An 18,609-nucleotide genomic window follows, 5' to 3' on the forward strand; every position below is an offset into this window, starting at 1 on the left:
CTAGTGTCTTTGCTACAGGCGTTCATTGCTCACTCAGAGGCAGTAACTCCAACATACTACACCAAGCTAAATTTTCCAAGAAATTTGGAAATTCTTGCTGCTATTTTCACTACTCCAAACCAATATTTTTGAAATTATGTTATTTAACTGAATTGCTCAAGGTATCTTCAGAGGTGAAGGAAGCAGCATTTTCTTATTTGAAGATTGTTCTTCAACATCATGAAGATACTAGAATCCTATCAACATTGTGCCTGAGAACAAAATGCTTCATGGAGCATTCAATATGGGAAGCATTTACTTAAGACAACAATAATAAATACCCATGCATTTAAGATTGAAGCATTTACTTGAGTTACAGCAGAAACTAGATGTCAGAGTTAAGCCATTGACGTTAAATAAGATTGTTTCACATGCATTTAAACTGCTGCAACGCAAAAAAAAATTTACTAAGAATGAACTGGCATTTAAACAAATTTTTTGATTATTGCCATTGTCTGCTGTTATGCACATGCATTTGTGGTGCACCCTTCAAAACTTTGCCAAAATTTTGAATGGTGAGATGAAGTCTCTTAGAACACTGACTTTGCAGCCTGTTCTCCATTATTAGCATGACTAGTTGATACTATTAAGGCAACTAGAGATTGTGAGGTATTCCACTACTTTCACAAGTCAATTGGTTATTTGGTATGAAAAAAAATCTGCACAGTAATGGAGTTTGATCTTCTTCTCTTTTTATTTTTCTTTTTTGTGTTGCTGAAAATGACACCTCCCAACTGGGAATTTAAGTTTAATAAAGATTTGAGCCAATGAAATTGTTGTCTGTATTTTAAAGACTACAGCTAAGTAATTTTGAGATGCATGATTAGCACATGCAAGTGATGCAAGTCATTCCCACTATCACCAACCCCCTCATATTCTGCACCAAAATCAGCCCAAACAGAAAGGAAATCCACATGTTGGTGGATGTGGTCATTTCCTGGCCAGCTAATCCTCTTTGACTTTATCTCCAAGCAAAGTATACTGAAAAGAAAAGCACCCTCTATTATTTCTAACTGAAATGGTTTGTTTTGTTGTAGAGTAGCCTTTAAATAAGATTGTATGATAGCACAATTCAGATAAGAGAGGTTTTGTTTGAATTCGGAACAGGTCCATTGCATTTTGGGTGAGCATCTTCTACTTGTATGCGTGTTGCAAGAAATTATTGCGCTATTGACACTACCGTGTTGAATCTGTGTAAAAATGTTCACCAAAATGGCACTTCTTTTTGTGATCTTCCTCAACATCTATGTCAGTTTGGCGTCTGATCCGGATCCGGTCCAAGACTTCTGCATAGCCAACACAGCAGAATCTGCAACTGCAAGCAATGCCATCCAATGCAAGAATTCATCCCTTGCCACAGTAGAAGACTTTGTATATTCCGGCATCAAGTCTCCTGGAAAATTTGGCCAAACAGGTCTTTCTGCCATTTCAGTGAACTCAAATGTCTTTCCAGGACTGAACACACTTGGAATGTCATTTGTCCGAGCTGATTTTGAAGTTGGTGGTGTAAACGTGCCACATTACCATCCGAGGGCAACGGAGACAGCGTTTGTGCTTGAAGGAAAGATTTATTCCGGGTTTGTTGATACGAATAACAAGATTTTCGCTAAGGTGATCGAAAAGGGTGAGGTCATGGTGTTTCCAAAAGGTCTAGTGCACTTCCAAATGAACGTTGGTGACACTCCAGCAACCATATTGGGGAGCTTCAACAGCCAAAATCCTGGATTGCTAAGAATTCCCACTTCAATTTTCGGATCCGGGATCAAAGATGAGCTCTTGGAGAAGGCTTTTGGATTGAGTTCTAAGGAGATTACCAAGTTGAAAAAGAAGCTCGGTCCCCATTGATTGAGCTAGAGAATTGCATTTTCATTTTCCTATTCGTAAGTCTACAGACATTTTTTTCACCAGCAAATATATAAATCTTCTGAATTATGCTATCTCAATTTGGTTTCATCACTTTGTTTATTATTTGTACGTAAAAGCTAGGCATTCCATTTGTCAAATCCTGGAGATTTTGTTTGTATACCCGATAGAAGGATATACGCTAGGAGAACTTGATACAATTCAAATGTAGTATCATGAATTCTAGTTCAGAGGGTTCTCTCTTTTTTTCTTTTTTCTTTTTTTGGAGAACTGACAAAACGTTCATTTTGAGGTGCATGTAAATAAGAATTTGACCAAACTGATAGCTTAGCAGGGCTCATAAACTTGTCTATAATCATACGAGTTCTGTCTCTGTGCATGGTTCATTTTTCTTACGGTAACTGTACGTGTTTTACATGTACGCCACTGAGGTTATTCCTTTCTGCGAAATCAAGCAATGGACATAAAGTGGCAATTTATATTATATTACCAGACACATGATGATCCATCATTACAAGAATGCTGAAACTGCACTTGATATATGATCATGTGCTCTCAACAAGCTAGTGACTTTTTATAAAAGGAAGGAGTGCAAATTAAAAAGAGACTTAAAATGAGTACAGTGAGAGACTTTGCTACCAAACATAACATCTTGTTGTCCTTGTACAGATGAACACACTGCATCATGACTTATCATTACACTCCCTTACAGTCTAATTAACAAGAAGTCTCTAACATGGCAGAGAGAGAGTTGTTCTAGCCACTTTACCTAACTAGTGTTCATACAGTACAACTCTCTCAAGTCCCTCATACTCTGTTACGGTTAGAGCAAGGCACTCAACATCTCATTCCAGATATCAGGTACACCAGGAAGACACCAATGGCTGCAGTCCGATGAATACTCTCTCAGGTGCTGCTTCTCTTCTTGTCCCATGGCCCTTCTATACACCGAAGGGTGTCCGTCTCTTCTAAACGCCGATATTGTGGTTATGTCCTGAAGATAAACTGGAAATCTCATTTTTCTCAATACCCCTTGTAGCACCAGCAGAGGTTCAGGAACATGTTGATGACTGAAATTTGCCAAAGGCTGCTTCTGATTGTAGCATCTCCAACCATTTTCTCTGCGCGCCAAATAAACAAGTACACACGTTGAACATAAATTGATAGAAATTGTTCAACAATGTATTTTTATAGCCTTACACATATGTTAATAAATCTCATATACCTGTTATGCCTAGGGGACATGCTTCGGAAAATTACTCGGGTCTTGCGAGGGTCTAAGTTTAAATCAACCCATTTAGCCCATGTAGTGAGTCCTTTCTGGTATGCAACCATTGGATTCATACTTGTAAACAGAGATTTGCCCTCCATGTAGTAATCCCACCTGAAATTAGTCATGTCATTGCAATTCGATCAAATTTAAGGTCCTGCATAATACTAGTATACTACCAGTACTTACTCAACACACTTGACCAAATACATACAGTACTTGATTTCTCAATAGCCAACTTTTCCAAACAAAACCAGAAGAATGAAACTAGCTAACTAATCAAAGAAATCAATGAACGGTATGCATTTGATAAACGAATTCTGAGTATTGGCTTACGACGATGTTTTGTCAGAGTGAGTCCACCAGTGAGCTGAATCAAAAACAAGGACATCAACTCCTCTCCAGTACTTTGCATTCTCCTCTATCAAATCCAAATGCAAAATCCTCTTGTTTGCAGCTCCCTTGTTCAGTTCTACTAGGAGTGGAGCCCATGTAAACTCAATGGATACCTCAAAGTCCTGTATATGAATGATGAGCGCATTTATATACTATTCATTCATCAGTCTTGTATTTCTGGATAAGTGATTAGTGTTGATTAAGCTAAAAGTTGGAGCTATATACCATTGCATGGAATGCCATAGAAGGACCATTGTAGGTGACTCTCTTTCGAGCTGTTGGAACAACTCCTTGTACTAAACACACAAGAGACTCCCACTGATTCCTCATTATAGAATCACCCACCAACATTATTCTTTTCCTTCTCATTTTGCCAAGAAATTTCAATGCATCAAACCTGCATATCAAAAAAAGAAAAGAAAGAACCCTTTGTGAAGGTACACGTGTACTGTTAGTCTTAGAGCAGCTAGTAGCTAGCTTTTGGTACCTGGGAATGGAGCAGCGGTTTGGCTTCCAGCGCCACTTTTCGTAGTCGGAATCCGGCCTTCCATTTTTTTGACAAGTGACGGCAGTGCTAAGATATGGACAGGTAGAGTCATAGAGAGGGTAGGATTGATCATAAACCCACTTTCCGGCCGAAAGTTGACACTTTCTTCTTGAACTGTGGTGGCTCTGAACCATGTTCACCCGATCATCTTCATCGGTAAGCCACGAGTGTTCATCATCCTCATCCTCCAGCTCAAACTCGGACGACTTGACAACGGATGCAAAGATGAAGATGATGGTCATGAAGAGCAGACATTGAAGCTGCTTCATCTTTGTTTCTCTCATTGAAATAGCAAGCAGCCTGCACAGACATGAAACAATGCATTGACAAGTTAAGAGAAGCTGATAGCTAGAATCGAAGAAGCTTTAAGGTTTAAAGATAGCCTTGTCGATCATCACCATCACCATCAAGCTAGGCATGCATGACTTGCGGTGGGATGGACCCCATGATAATTGCTCTTGGCTCTTGCTAGCAGCTTTTTCACTTTTGTGCGTTGGAAGGGGAAACAATAGGGGTGAAAAGATGAGCTTTGCTCTCCGCGACTGAAGGATATGTAGGCCATCGATCTAGAATTATCGAGCGTGATTAGATAAACCAGGATGATCGATTCCACCAATTAAGGATCACTACTGACCGGGTAGACTTACCACCAGTTAAGCATGTTATATATTAAGAATTTAAGAGAACGTTCACCTGGTCACCTGATCAATGATGTTCACCAAAGCTAGGGTACATGTGATGCAATCATAAGCAGTTCACTCCAAAGGTAACAATGGGGCACCAACGTACGTACTCTGGACAAATGTCACAAATCAACAACAATTTGAACTCAATTTTATCAGACCAAACTATTTTTTGTTGTTGCATGCAGGTTGAAAGTCCCTCTTGGCATGGTTTGCTATTTTGTTTGATTTTCGACAACTCTAACTTTGGAGTGATCGATCGGCGCAATCCAAAGGTCAGAGTTGATTGGGAGCTAGAAGTCATATATTGGCGCGACGGTGTGGTCGGAGAGCGTCCAAGTCGAAAAATAGGGAATCGTCAATACTTAAACGAAATCCGGCAACTAAAAGTCCTAGGTGGTAGAGAAAAATGAGAGGAATTAAGGTTCCCTAGCTAGCTACCACATGCATGCAAACGCAGAAAACCTCTGAGGCCCCTCGTCGTCGATCTCCTTCTAAGTCTGATGCATGTTGACGTCAGCCCGAGAAGCTGAGGAGTCCGGTACGTCGGCCAGAGCCCAGAGGTGGACGGACGACAGAGATATGGCGGAAGGAAGTCGGAAATGACGGAGGTTGGGTTACTCGACTTGGTGATTTGACCAATTTCGTTGACTCGGGTTCTATGTATAGAAAAAGTGGGACGGTCAGGATCAATAATTATGGGTTAAAGACTTAAAGATGACGGCCCAGATTAAATGGTTATTTCCAAATTCCAATAATTAATATCTTCCAAAACTCCCGTACTGTATTTCGTAAAAATATCTCGGTTGTCCGACAATAATCTAAAAACATCTAAAGATTGGGGACAATAATCAAAAGACATCTAAAGATTGGGGACGATGTGTTCTTTAACATTGAAAGCTTAAGCCAAGAAATTGACATATTGATAATTTCTCGAATGTAATCTCAAATCATTCTTTAAAAATTATCAAATACGATTATTTTACTTCGGTAACTCTATTACAACTCACTAAATTTTTCTCAAGTCTCAAGTCTCATAGGGGATGGGTAAACTTTAGGGGAGTCTAACACACATGCTATCATCAAAGGCATGTAATGGTCTGTTGTGGTCCTTTGCCTTATGTTTTATTTTTTATCCCACTGAGTTTTTGTTATTTTCTAAGGTTTTTAAATAAGACGATACCTATGTGTTTTATCTTTGACTTGTATAAAGAAGAGTGTTAAAGGAAAACACATTATGTGTGTATTCGTCAAAATAACTAACGGGGGTGTTTCTAAAAGAGTAATTAATACTCTTATAATGAGTTCTAATACCCATATTATATAGAAAAGATTAGTTTGACTAATTAATGAGAATATAATCTCATTTCTTGTGCTAAAATAATGAAATTCTAAAAACTGAGTGGGGCAGTATCTGAAAGTGGGTGAGAACTACTCGATCCTAAAAACAAAAAAAAGTAGGTGAGAGCTAGCCGTCTTTATACGTAAATATATTGGACTACTCTACTCAATTAATAAATGTGAATATAAATAAAAGCCAACTATGGAGTGCTGGGGTGGGATGTCATATTTTGACGCACCAGTTTGCTTGATTTCACTGTCATTTGACTCGGTGAAGTGAGACGCGTTCATGCATGCTCTTACCTTTATTCATTCGAATGTAAGTATAGTACAACAATCTGGCCACTCCAACTTTTACCACAATGGTGCAAACTTTTACTGTACCGGCGCGAATCTGGACTCTGATTTTATCATTAGTTAACCGATGAGAGTAAATATGCAACCATCGTCCTTTGAGGGTAAAACGTAAAGGAAATTCTTATATGCACGACGTGCAAATAAACTGTGCAATTTTGATATTCGAAGTTCGGACAAAATTGATTTCGTTATTTTAGTGACATTTGAAGCTGTGACCTTTAAGAAGAGCTAGACGACGAACATCATAACAACCACCGTCAGGTCTACAGTCCATAACTAAGGCCGTTGAGGATTTTCCAAAATAAACACTAAAATGAGTAACAACGTCACATACAACCGGGAGAAAGCCGCTGTCAAAATTCTGTCCAGATTTAAAGACCCACTTGAATGACCAAACATGCATGTACCATATTTGCAAAACAAGACTGTGATACAGTTTTTTTTTTTTTTTTCGTATTTCATTTAAGAAAACAACAAAACAAAACCTCTAAAAACACATTATACATAAACAATTTAATTTAACTACCCAGGCATGCATGAACCATCGTTTTTTAATTTCTGGGCGGTCAACGTAAGAATTTTTAGTGAAAACTACAACTTTTATGCTGCTAAATAAGCAAAGCTGTGGTTAAACTACTTACGGAAAAGATCACCACTTTTTTTGCATTTTTAACTACTCAAAAGGTGATCAACTAACTACTAAAGTCTAGTTCGTCTGATGATATATAAATCTATCCGCTAATTTGTATCTCTATTCGATTATAGAAAATTAAAAATTAATCAGAAAAACATAAAGTTAATTAATGATAGAGAAACTTTTTTTTGAATCAAGCAAAAGATAATAAATATATTTATCACATGTAAGATAGATCGTTACATACTAGGCGCTACCATAGATAGACAAATAAGGAGTTAGTGGTAGTACCCACAGATTCAAATTTACCGGCTATAGATAGACAAATAAGAAGTTAGTGGTAGTACCCACATATTCAAATTTACCGACCATTAATAAATTGGTCATGGTACGACCACCCACTAAACACATGACATGTGTATAACAACTTAATCATGGTTAAACTTTCAAACTATTAATCAAATAATTATAATTTGATCAATAAAGAGAGAAATATATTGTAAACCCTATAGGAGTCTACCCCAAACAGCAACCCTGCAACGATAAGAAAAAGAAAACCAGCAACCATGTCTCTCTCTTCTCACCTTCTCAATCACAAACACTTCACAGCCAAAATCATATCCCTTTTTCTGGACTTGTCGACGACGTCGGTGAGGCCAAGGAGGTAGAAGCCCATGGCGGCGACTCCGCAGCGTTTGCCGAGCTCGATGGCGCGTTCGGCTCGGATGGAGGAGGTCGGAGTAGGGGTATCGGGTGTGGGTGGTGGTGGAGGGTGGAGGGTGGGGCTCGGAAATCAAGGTAAAATATCCAGGAGGTCGTTGCCGGCGCAGCGCTCGCCTCGGCCAACTTGACGTGGACTAAGGAGCAGGGCCAGACGGTGGTACCGGCGTGGAGGGATCTGTTGTCTTTGTTGGTAGGAGAGGACAGCGTCGCGGATGGGAACTCAATCACCGCCGAGTCCGTCAAACAAATGAGATTGATATTCTGTGTTCTGGGTTTTTGCCAAACAAATGAGATTGATACTTGTGCACTTGTGCTTTAGAAAATTCAAAATTCTGGGCCTAATGAGATTCTGTGAGTATTTTCTCCGGTGAGTTGCATACCTGCAGGTGGTGGTGCAAGAGAGAGAGAGGAGAGAGAGAGAATAGAAAAGAAAAATATACATTTATTTTTACTGACTATAGTTTGAAAAGTTTAACCATGATTAAGTTGTTGTCACGTGTTTAATGGGGTGGTCATACCATGACCAATTTATTGGTGGTCAGCAAATTTAAATCCTATAGTACCCACAGTGTTACATAGACAATAGACCTATCGTTAGACATTTCAGAACGTAGAGGTAGCGGATAATTTGAATCCTAGTACCCATAGTGGTACATAGACAATAGACATATCGCTAGATTTTTCAGAACGTAGAGGTAACGGATAATTTTTTTCTGTACTACTCTAGAGAACACTAAAGAATTTACAACTACTTTAGAAAATAGACTCACACGCCGCAAGGTGTATGAGATACGACATGTGCTTAAAATCCCAATACACAAAATTATATTATAAATTATTTAGATATATTAAGATACATAAATAGAAAAATAACCGTTAGGTCGAAAAAATTAACCATAGGCCCAATAGCAATTAACCTAGCTCAGCCTCCATAATTGTTGTAGACAAGGTGAATGCACCAGCCGCCATGGCCATGCATTGTGTAGCCGCCATTCCGCCGCCATGTTTCGATGCCATTCCGCCGCCATGTTTCGATGCCGACCAGACACCACCATGAAGAGAACACCCAACACCACTGCACTGCTGCCAATTTGAAACTGATGCACCACTGCTCACCATCACCGCCACCTAGACAAGAAAGGATGGAGAATCTGATGTACATCATCCCAACCCTGCCGCCCAAACACAATACCCATGGGTGTTCTTGTCTCCAAATACGATATGAATAACCACGCCGATTAAAATCTGTCATGAGTTTTTGTAACTCCCGTCCGATAATAGTCCCCAAGGACCACCACCGAACGGGGGTCGGTGATTTGGGTGAAGGTTGAGGTTTTCTGGTTTTAGGGTTTAGAGAGAAGAGGGAATTTTGTTATTAAGAGATCAACTTATGTAATGATAGAGAAACTAGTCATAGCTAGGACAGCAAAATATGTATGCATGTGGCCGGAGTCCTGTGCAGCTTGCTTTTGTTGAATTTCCTGGCAGCTTAGGACCATATGCAATTTAATTTTGGTTTTACATCAAATCATATTTCAACTATGTATTTTGTAATCCCCTTCACCAAATTTGTTTATGCCCGGCACAACAGGGCAACAGTCGACGAGAATAAAGTACATTAGAACTATCTCATTTCAAATTGAGGACAAGATTTGTGCCTTACAATGACTGCTTTTGAAGAACTCGTCTTGTCCAATTTCTTATTTAGTATAAAATCTAAAAGTTATATCACATATTTAGTGGTTATTTGAACCCCGAAAAAAGTCCAGACATATATAGAATCTCAAGAAGGGCTTTTATGCAATGCTTCCGTGCAGGTAATTCAAAACAAAGTACTACTATATAATGAGATGTAGTCTCCACCAACCCCCGAATCCCCGATAGATACCTGCACCAAGTTTGACCGTCACATACATGTGTTTCATTTCTCTTATGTACCAAGTATAAACACACTCAAGAGTCCACAAACTTGGACTCATTATTTCAAATTATTATTTTTATTTCATCCTGATATTGTATATAGAATTGTAATACAGGTAATGTTTCATGCATATATATCTCACGTTATAATTTATAAATGAGAAAAACAACTTTGTTAAAACATATGGCATCACGATACGTTTCATCTCTGTATTTTATTTTTTATTTTCTTTGTTGTAGAATACTAGTATTATAAGTTATTGTTTATCTCTCTCTCTACTTTATATGTCCTTTAGTGACACATCAGGTCATCAAAAACCTTATAAGTTCATATAAAGCCTTACGAGTTTACCAAAGTGTACGACAACTTATTTTACCTTTGAAACATCGTTATTGTTACGCGTTTAGCTTGCATGGTGTTTGTTGGTGGCATTCGATGCGACTGTTGTAGTATGGGATTACATGTTGTCAGTCTCATATCAAATCACATCCTACATTTTCCCTAGGCATTACATGTAGGATGGGATTACATTTTGTTTTGCAATAATGGTAGCACTAATTTGTACCAATATCTGAACAAGACCTAACTCCACCAAATCGGAATAACCTTTTGCATTTGGTTTTGCGATCGAGGGCGGCCACCCATGTTTTCCGATGCCATCTAATGATCTTCGAATTCAACCTAAATGTAGCACCTAGAGTATATTTCGTTATTTTGTATTTTTGTTACAGACTGGGTTCAGTCCAAACGAAAGAACATCTTTTGGAGTAAAAGAAAGAAATGATGAGTAAAAAGGAGAGAGAGAGAGATGAGTCCAAGTCCAAAAATGGCGTCTGGGAATGCAAAGGTGGGGCCGCCCTCCACCCCCCTCACAAAGCAAAAATTCAACAATGAACAAATCCCTCTCCTCGTCGTCTTCTCCCACTCTCCTCTACTATATAGTACCAACCTCCTCTTCCTCCTCCCCATCACAGCAGCACGCCAATTATTATTATTATTTTTAATATTAATATCAGATCCAATCGAATGGCCGCCGTGGATGAGCAGAAATGGGTGCTGATGGTGACGGCGCAGACGCCCACCAACATCGCGGTGATCAAGTACTGGGGCAAGAGGGACGAGTCCCTCATCCTGCCCGTCAACGACAGCATCAGCGTCACCCTCGACCCCGACCATCTCTGCACCACCACCACCGTCTCCGTCAGCCCTTCCTTCTCCCACGACCGCATGTGGCTCAACGGCGACGAGATTTCCCTCTCCGGCGGCCGATTCCAGAGATGTCTCAGGGAGATTCGCAGCCGCGCCTGCGATGTTCACGATGAAAGTAAGGGAATCCACATCACTAAGAAGGATTGGGAGAAGCTGCATGTACATATCGCTTCCTACAACAATTTCCCTACCGCTGCCGGATTGGCTTCCTCCGCCGCCGGCTTTGCTTGTCTCGGTAAAACTACTGTTACTTTTGATTTTTTTATCTCAACTAAAAGAATTCCAGGATGTCTGAGTCTCTGTTTGCTCTTGCAGTTTTCGCCCTCGGAAAGTTGATGAACGTAAAGGAAGATCAGAGCCAGCTTTCTGCTATTGCAAGGTATTCAAAGCTTGTTGTTTATGCGGCTTTTGTGGGATTAAGAATGTCCGAGTCACGTACATATCATGCAAAAATGAAGCCCCTACTAGTATTTAGTTTCTTAGTCCTTTCTTGTTCACATGATAGAGTTTCCAAGTATTTGGTTATAGTATGATAGTTCATTAACAATTTGGTGCATGCAGGCAAGGGTCAGGCAGTGCTTGTCGCAGCTTGTACGGTGGATTTGTCAAGTGGATCATGGGAAAAGTAAGCTCTTTTTATCTCTTTGTATCTTCTCTTGAAAATCAAGCTGTAATGTATGAGTATTTTTTGCTGATTCTTGGTATCAATAATTTTTTTAAGGATGACAAGGGAACCGACAGTCTTGCAGTTCAACTTGCAGATGAGAAGCACTGGGATGAGCTCGTCATTATAATTGCTGTGGTATGTACCTTCTTTTCTGTTATTCTGTTAACTTTTGTTCATTGCATTCTCTTGTCTTGTCTAATTGTCATAGGTTGCCTTTCAAAGATTTTCCTTAAGCTCCTCTGATCCTTTTATTTACATCTCTGAGTTGACCATACATGTGCACTTCTCCTTTTCTTCTTATTTTTGTTTAGTAATCTTAACTCTATTGGCTTAGTATCTCCGATGATATGTTTTAGTTTGAAAATACAGAGTCAGTTGCTATAGCCTCAATAATACAAAAAGAACCTACAAAAGAAATGAAAAATATCACACCTTTTTCTCCCATTATCTGGTCTTGTTTCTTAGATAGTTATAATCTTACCATAAGCTTCATGATCCTTCTGACCCTCTTCATCTGGTCCCTTACTTGCATGGGAATTTGTTTAAAGAAAGGAATACAAGTTTTAAGGTCAACATATGGTGATTGCAAAGGTCTATATTGAGCTAAACAAAGAAATGGGAACATATCAAGTAGCAGACAAACTTATCAAATGTAAACAAAAAGATTTGATTATACTTCAGAATTTGACAGACTACTTAAGAAGAACAGGTTTCTATTTTGAGTTAAGATTTACAAGTCACTTTAGTGTGTGTCTTAGAAGTTGCCTTAGTACATCTCTTACTGTCAATGTGGAGAGGAAAGTTAACTGGAGAATGAAACACGATTATCCAAATAGGTTCTCGGGTGCAACTAAATGTGACCCTAAACATACCCGGCAGAACATTTGTTTTTCTAACTCTCCAAAATATCCTTATTTTAATTATTATAGAAGAAAAAAATTGTAGTTTTACAGCACTTCCCTAGTATTTGGTCGCCTTACCAGTTTCTCTTTCTCTCATATTCTTCTTTCACTTCGTTTTCTCTGGGTTAAATCGTTGGTACTGGTTTCATTAGTGAGGAACTGAGGATCTCTTGAATTATCAAACTGCAATTTTTCCCCCTATCCATCTTCTCTCTTTCTTAATTCTATTTGGCAACTCCAAATTGAATAAAAGTAATATAATAACATTATTTGCATCTATGTTTTAGTTTTAAAAAAAAAATTAAAAATGTTTTGTCGTTCTTTTGTCACGGAGGTGCACAAAATGTTTTTTCTTAGTTTTTATGTGAGGGATAGAATATGAGTGTTGAAATGCTGAATGTGTATATCCTGTTATATTTACATTGTCGTTCGAAAGCCGAAGTTGCATTCTAAACATAGATGACAGTGCTCTGTAAATTTAAAGAATTCAAATCTTGATTCTTTTCGTTCCAGGTAAGTTCAAGGCAGAAGGAAACAAGTAGTACTACAGGAATGCGTGATACCGTTGAAACAAGTTTACTCTTACAACATAGAGCGAAGGTATGCTCTAATTTTCTTTTTACTCCCCATTTGTCATCTGTAGTTGGAAGTTCTCAAATTACTAAGCTCTATATGTACTGTTTGCGGTCCAAAGCATCTGATATGATATGATAAGTTGTAGGCTTTGTAGCAACTTCACATTTTACTCCTTTGGGGAGTTTGTCAAGTACTTGGATATGTTTATTATGGTGTCTTATTCTTCTGTCATATATGCTCATTTTTCTGGTCCTCAAGTTCTGATCTCACTTGTATTTTCCTATCCCTCTCTTGTTACTATTACAGGAAGTAGTGCCCAAACGCATAATAAAAATGGAAGAAGCCATTAGGAATCGTGATTTTGCTTCTTTTGCACAGTTGTCCTGTACCGACAGTAACCAGTTTCATGCTGTCTGCCTGGACACATGTCCTCCCATTTTCTACATGAATGATACATCCCACAGGCAAGTCCTTTCTAGAATTTGTTCAACTTAAAGATATTAGGATTAACATTCTTTTTTTGTTCATTGAGGTGACATTTTTATTGAAAACTTTGAAAGCCAATATTGACAAAGTACATTATCTTTCAGGATAATCAGCCTTGTCGAGAAGTGGAACCGTTCAGAAGGAACACCTCAGGTCTGATATAAAAAGAGGAATTTAATGTTAATTGCTTATGTACATGATAAACCTTATTGTTCACAGCATGTCCGTACTTCTCTCTGGGACATATCATCAGATCCTTGTGTTGGGGCATTTGGGTTTTGATTCTTAAATGCATGATGAGGAGCTGCTTCTCCTTTCTAGCTCTCATCTTATATTATGTTTAGTTTGATTGGCATCACTAGGTTACCAAATATTATTGGGAACCAAATCTATGTTTAACATAATACATTGCGTACGTGTCTACTTATTTGGTTTTTCGTTCTTTTGCTTTATTTCTGAGTTGACAGTCATATTGTTTGTGCTATGTTCTCGGTAGTCAGTAGTTGACAACATTTACATCAATAACAGGTGGCCTATACATTTGATGCGGGCCCGAATGCGGTTATGATTGCACGTGACAGAAAAACTGCCACCCTTTTGCTTCAGAAGCTTCTTTACACTTTCCCTCCAAATTCTGATGCGGATTTGAACAGGTAATTTGCAATTAGATTGCATTTCCTCATCTTCAAGTGACTCTTCTTTCTGTGTCTTTTGCATTATTTATCCTTTTGCTAAACCTGTTTTCTTCCATTTTACTTAAGCTGTTTTTCGATTTTCCAGTTTTGTTCTTGGTGACAAGTCAATTTTGAAAGATGCTGGTATTAACTGCCCGGAGGATATTGCATCTTTGCCCCCACCTCCAGAAATCAAGGGCCAGCAGTATAAAGGAGATGTTAGTTACTTCATCTGCACAAGACCTGGGAGAGGTCCAGTGGTGTTGTCAGATGAAACAAAATTTCTTCTCGACCCTGAAACTGGGATGCCGAAGTAAGTCAGAAAGTTTCTCTTTTTCTGACGTGGCTCTATTCTTTAACAGGCCAATTCAAATGGCTGTATGCCCCTGAACTAGTTCATTCGCCTGATCCTTCTAGGCAAAACCAAGATTTGCCATGAGATGATTGGCTTGAGTTTCTATCGGTTTTACAGTTTGTGTTGCTTATTCCATGTATTTCAATCCAATTATGGCTTCTGTACTCATTTTCTTCTTGACTCAATAATGAATAAATTGTCTATTCTTACATTTGAAAGTGTTGCATCTGTCTGGAGATGTGGGAGGATAGCATTTGTGACTACTGTACTAAACGTCTAAACTTGCAGTTCACTCTGCACTGTCCATTGGAATAAACGTGAGCACTGATTTTGTGGTTCAAATTTAATGAATGAACCTCTTATACCTAGCAGAACTATCAAATTATAAAATGCCATCTTACACATAATAGTTGAGAATTCAAAAATCAATCTAATGCCACATGAACAAACTGGGTATATTGATATCCACAACTGGGTGATGTTCTGATATATTCTTTTGCCGAAGGATGGGGTAACCAGCAAGTACTCTCTACAAATGTCACCTGATTCCAAAGACATTCCATGACCGAAATTTATCAAAGTACATCAACAATAAAGGTTGGGGTGTCAGAGAAAAAGATTTCACAGTACGAGTTCTGTCAAAGTACATTGACAGTAAAGGAGATGCATATCCCTTGTTTTCACCATGCATGAGTATTCCTTGCGCTTTGTTTTCACAATCACACTCCCTCTATTTATAACAGTAATAACCAATATTAATGTTTGATTCTGTCTGTTTCAAAAACAATTCAAAATCCTGAAGAATGTATGATTAGAAGAAGAGATGTCCTGTATTAAGAATACCCTACTTTTCCCCAGTAAGCATTGCCATTAACATAGCTTCATTAATACCATCATTATATACAAACAAGTGCCCAGCACCTTGTAATTCATGGTAGTCAATCCATGGAAGCTTCCCCACAATATAGCGTTGAAGTTCAACCGGGACAAGCCTATCTTCATCACCCTGCCACAGATGGACTGACCCTTCATTGTTGGGGAAAGGGTTCTTGATTTCAATAGGGTCAAACTCCCAACTCCCAAATCCAATCATCAAGTCACGATGGTTCGACTCGTATACCCCTTGCTGGTTTGCATGAGGCTGCAGCAAAATCAAATTGTCACAATCTAGTTGTGAGCTGCCAACTCTTTGACTATAATTTTACACCTAAGAATATGATACGGACACTATGAGTGAAGTCATGTCATCCATTTAGATAATTTGATGTGAATGAATGAATATGTATGCATATAGAGATTCTATGGTAAAAAATTCCTTGTCAGATTGACAGATTAATCAACATGAAGATGCTATGCATGTTTCAAACATCGTAACAGATGACTTTCATGATAAGGCATTATATTTTTACAATCTAATCTTAAAAGTTATGTTTTTTCTACTGTATTGCTACTGGATTAATTTTCCAAGGAAATTAATATGTCAATGTACCCAGCTACTACTTGTTTTTCTATTCTTATGCAGTATGTAAATACATATTCTTGTTTTTTTAAAGCAAGCAAGTCAGAAAGAACAATTTGAGAATTCATCTGTTCATTCCATGTGATGTAAGTTAAAGTTATATCACTATAACTCGGCCAATGCAATTAGATTAAGCCCACAAATTAGTAGTATTAGAACACTTTATGCGCGTATTTCCTCAATATTCATATGGCTTGAACTAGTAGTAGAGCTGTCCCAGCTAGGACAGGAAGTGCTAATACAAACCCTTGTTCTTGCTCAGGGGTTTCAAACTGTGGTACAATAGTTAACATATATGCACATATAAATTGCATGGTATTGTAGATAAGTGGTAGTAGTGTCTAAAAAATCCTAAGATGCCTCAGGTTTTGTTATTCTAATTACATGGTAATAAAATTCTGAAACATCTACCAAATGACAAAACGTACCCTTAGTATACCAGAAGCCTGCATATTCCTTAGTATTTCCAAGTCTTGACTGGAGAAGTTCTCTGGATTACGAGCTATAACGGTTGATGAAGGAAATACTTTCTGAGTGTTCCACCAGTATGTTAGCCATGGTATATAATGAGCAACTCGAAGAGCCCACTGATCCCCGAGGGGTTGTTTATAGTACGCATCTGCTGACAAGTTTGCAGGAAAGCCCGGCCACCAGTAGTTAACAACAGGAGCATACAGTGTAGCTCCAGCAAGCCTGTCAGCTTAGCAAACACCCAACATCAGACCAATTCAACATTCAAGTAACATCTTGTATCCAACTTTAAATAAGAAACAGCATCACAAACCTACTCTAAATGAAAGTCCAATTCTGGGAAAATTAGTTGATGCATTGCGCAGCCATCTAGCAAGCGTTACTATTTTCAAACTTTCTTGAAGGGTTCCATACTAATAAGTCCAACTAGCAATGTAATAGGTCCAACTAGAATAACTGGATATGATAGCTATTGAAAGACTAGGTTCTCAGGATCTTGCAGCAAGATAGTTGTAATCAATGTAATTTCTGGATATGTTTTACCTCTGTTCTCTTCTTTTTTCTTATTAAGAACATACTACATTTCCATTTCATTTCATTCACAGTATCTTGAGTTCAAAATATTGCAAAGGAAAAAGCCCATCAATCCTGTACTGAAAGGATACCTATGAGGGATGTACTGAAGACAGCTCCAGATAACCTGTCCACCCATAGAATAACCGACTACATAAAATTTGGATCCGAATCTGAGCTGGTCAGCAAGCTCTTCTATATCCAAAGCCACACTCTTCACTGTTCGTTTAGGATCTGGATCACTTTCACCATAGCCTGGTCTGTCAAAAGACACAATGTGTACCCCTAACTCTTGGATAAATTCCTGAAAGAGATATCAATTATGAAGTCCAAATAACCCAATGTAACAACCTTTCAGATGGAAATTAGGAAGTAAAGAAACAATCCAGTACCTGTGAGGGTATGGTCGCAACTGGGTCAAGTCTGGAAGAACTGAAGCCATGAACAAAGATAATCTTATATCTGGCTACATGTTTCGACACACCATGCTCCTTGTAGGCCAAGTATCTTCCATCTCTTAGCTTTATCCTAGAAGCTGTGATGGGTGGACCACCAGAGGAACCACAAATCTTGGGAGGGGGCGGTTGGGTGGCCTGATAAGCCCATGACACCAATCCAACCAGCAACAAAAATGCGACTCTCCTAAACATCCTGATTCCTTACCCCTGAGAACCAGTAACATGCATATTATTGGGAATTTCAAGAAATACAAGAAAACATGACATTCCAAAACCATTAGCAGATTAGAGGATGTTTTTGTTTCTGCAGCAGACAACAAATATAAAAGTACTGAATAGTTCATCATGCAATAATAATCTCTATATATACTTTACCAAATGAAGATTCTAACAGGAATTATTCACGGGTTAAAGTAAATATTTATGTAAACAATCAAATAAAAGATAGATAAACCAATTGCTCCTAGATTGTTTGAGCGCGGTTTTGCAACGAAACCAGTGGTAGCGATACATGAGTGCATTCACTATGCGTCGACCAACAATGATTCTAAGACAGAAACTAGGACAAGATTCAAATGAGAATTGCATGATGTTTAGTTTAGTACAGAAGATTGAGAGAGAGAGAGAGAGAGAGAGAGAGAGACCGCCAAAGCTGACGAGCTATTGTGTTGTTCTGGTGATGACTCGTGTCCAGCTTACAGAGTGAGTGAGTCTCATTTATATGCTTTAGGTTCTCTACTCAATCACTCTGGGTACACCTAACTCAAACCCCCAAAACAAAATACAAATATCTTCGACACTGATATAGATAGTTTTATCTCAACATTAATCACTTTGAATGTTGGGGAATTTGGGTTTCAGTTAAATTTTCACCCATATTGAAGGTAACACAGACTTGCAAGAGTTGAAAATATCATATAGAGTTATGCAATTCAGCTAATTAGC

At 38.5% G+C, this 18,609-nt stretch overlaps 4 protein-coding genes across 4 annotated transcripts; 2 read left to right on the plus strand and 2 right to left on the minus strand.

Annotated features, from left to right (window-relative positions):
- The first annotated feature begins 1,087 nt into the window (after window positions 1-1,087).
- Window positions 1,088-2,131, plus strand: LOC101314126 (germin-like protein subfamily 3 member 2-like). The gene has a single exon (XM_004307012.1). It carries the CDS (start codon window positions 1,240-1,242, stop codon window positions 1,882-1,884), a length of 645 nt encoding a protein of 214 aa, XP_004307060.1. The 5' UTR covers window positions 1,088-1,239; the 3' UTR covers window positions 1,885-2,131.
- A 347-nt stretch (window positions 2,132-2,478) lies between these two features.
- On the minus strand, window positions 2,479-4,384 carry LOC101311052. Its single transcript, XM_004308510.1, has 5 exons — window positions 4,056-4,384; window positions 3,794-3,965; window positions 3,509-3,690; window positions 3,128-3,286; window positions 2,479-3,023 (listed from the first exon to the last, which is right to left on the minus strand). The coding sequence occupies exons 1-5, from the start codon at window positions 4,382-4,384 to the stop codon at window positions 2,726-2,728; spliced, it is 1,140 nt and encodes a 379-aa protein (XP_004308558.1). The 3' UTR covers window positions 2,479-2,725.
- A 6,318-nt stretch (window positions 4,385-10,702) lies between these two features.
- On the plus strand, window positions 10,703-15,010 carry LOC101314409 (diphosphomevalonate decarboxylase-like). Its single transcript, XM_004307013.1, has 10 exons — window positions 10,703-11,218; window positions 11,299-11,362; window positions 11,545-11,608; window positions 11,705-11,785; window positions 13,066-13,152; window positions 13,435-13,592; window positions 13,719-13,767; window positions 14,143-14,267; window positions 14,395-14,601; window positions 14,706-15,010. The coding sequence occupies exons 1-10, from the start codon at window positions 10,801-10,803 to the stop codon at window positions 14,725-14,727; spliced, it is 1,275 nt and encodes a 424-aa protein (XP_004307061.1). The 5' UTR covers window positions 10,703-10,800; the 3' UTR covers window positions 14,728-15,010.
- Window positions 15,011-15,309: 299 nt separating this feature from the next.
- LOC101314695 lies at window positions 15,310-18,441 on the minus strand. Its single transcript, XM_004307014.1, has 5 exons — window positions 18,309-18,441; window positions 17,599-17,871; window positions 17,299-17,510; window positions 16,591-16,855; window positions 15,310-15,784 (listed from the first exon to the last, which is right to left on the minus strand). The coding sequence occupies exons 2-5, from the start codon at window positions 17,854-17,856 to the stop codon at window positions 15,488-15,490; spliced, it is 1,032 nt and encodes a 343-aa protein (XP_004307062.1). The 5' UTR covers window positions 17,857-17,871; window positions 18,309-18,441; the 3' UTR covers window positions 15,310-15,487.
- Between the last annotated feature and the right edge of the window lie 168 nt (window positions 18,442-18,609).

This window comes from Fragaria vesca, linkage group LG7, assembly GCF_000184155.1.
Source record: "Fragaria vesca subsp. vesca linkage group LG7, FraVesHawaii_1.0, whole genome shotgun sequence".
Lineage (NCBI taxonomy): Eukaryota > Viridiplantae > Streptophyta > Magnoliopsida > Rosales > Rosaceae > Fragaria > Fragaria vesca.

Excerpts from the sequence above, each read along its gene's own strand:
- LOC101314409 (XM_004307013.1), top strand. The coding sequence starts at position 10,801 with ATGGCCGCCGTGGATGAGCAGAAATGGGTGCTGATGGTGACGGCGCAG. Across the intron at positions 11,609-11,704 it reads TCAAGTGGATCATGGGAAAA|GATGACAAGGGAACCGACAG; the intron begins GTAAGCTCTTTT and ends AATTTTTTTAAG. Across the intron at positions 14,602-14,705 it reads CCTGAAACTGGGATGCCGAA|GCAAAACCAAGATTTGCCAT; the intron begins GTAAGTCAGAAA and ends TGATCCTTCTAG.
- LOC101311052 (XM_004308510.1), bottom strand. The coding sequence starts at position 4,384 with ATGAAGCAGCTTCAATGTCTGCTCTTCATGACCATCATCTTCATCTTT. Across the intron at positions 3,966-4,055 it reads AACCGCTGCTCCATTCCCAG|GTTTGATGCATTGAAATTTC; the intron begins GTACCAAAAGCT and ends TTTGATATGCAG. Across the intron at positions 3,691-3,793 it reads CTATGGCATTCCATGCAATG|GACTTTGAGGTATCCATTGA; the intron begins GTATATAGCTCC and ends ATTCATATACAG.
- LOC101314695 (XM_004307014.1), bottom strand. The coding sequence starts at position 17,856 with ATGTTTAGGAGAGTCGCATTTTTGTTGCTGGTTGGATTGGTGTCATGG. Across the intron at positions 17,511-17,598 it reads TTGCGACCATACCCTCACAG|GAATTTATCCAAGAGTTAGG; the intron begins GTACTGGATTGT and ends TATCTCTTTCAG. Across the intron at positions 16,856-17,298 it reads CTTCAGTACATCCCTCATAG|GCTTGCTGGAGCTACACTGT; the intron begins GTATCCTTTCAG and ends CTAAGCTGACAG.
- LOC101314126 (XM_004307012.1), top strand. The coding sequence starts at position 1,240 with ATGTTCACCAAAATGGCACTTCTTTTTGTGATCTTCCTCAACATCTAT.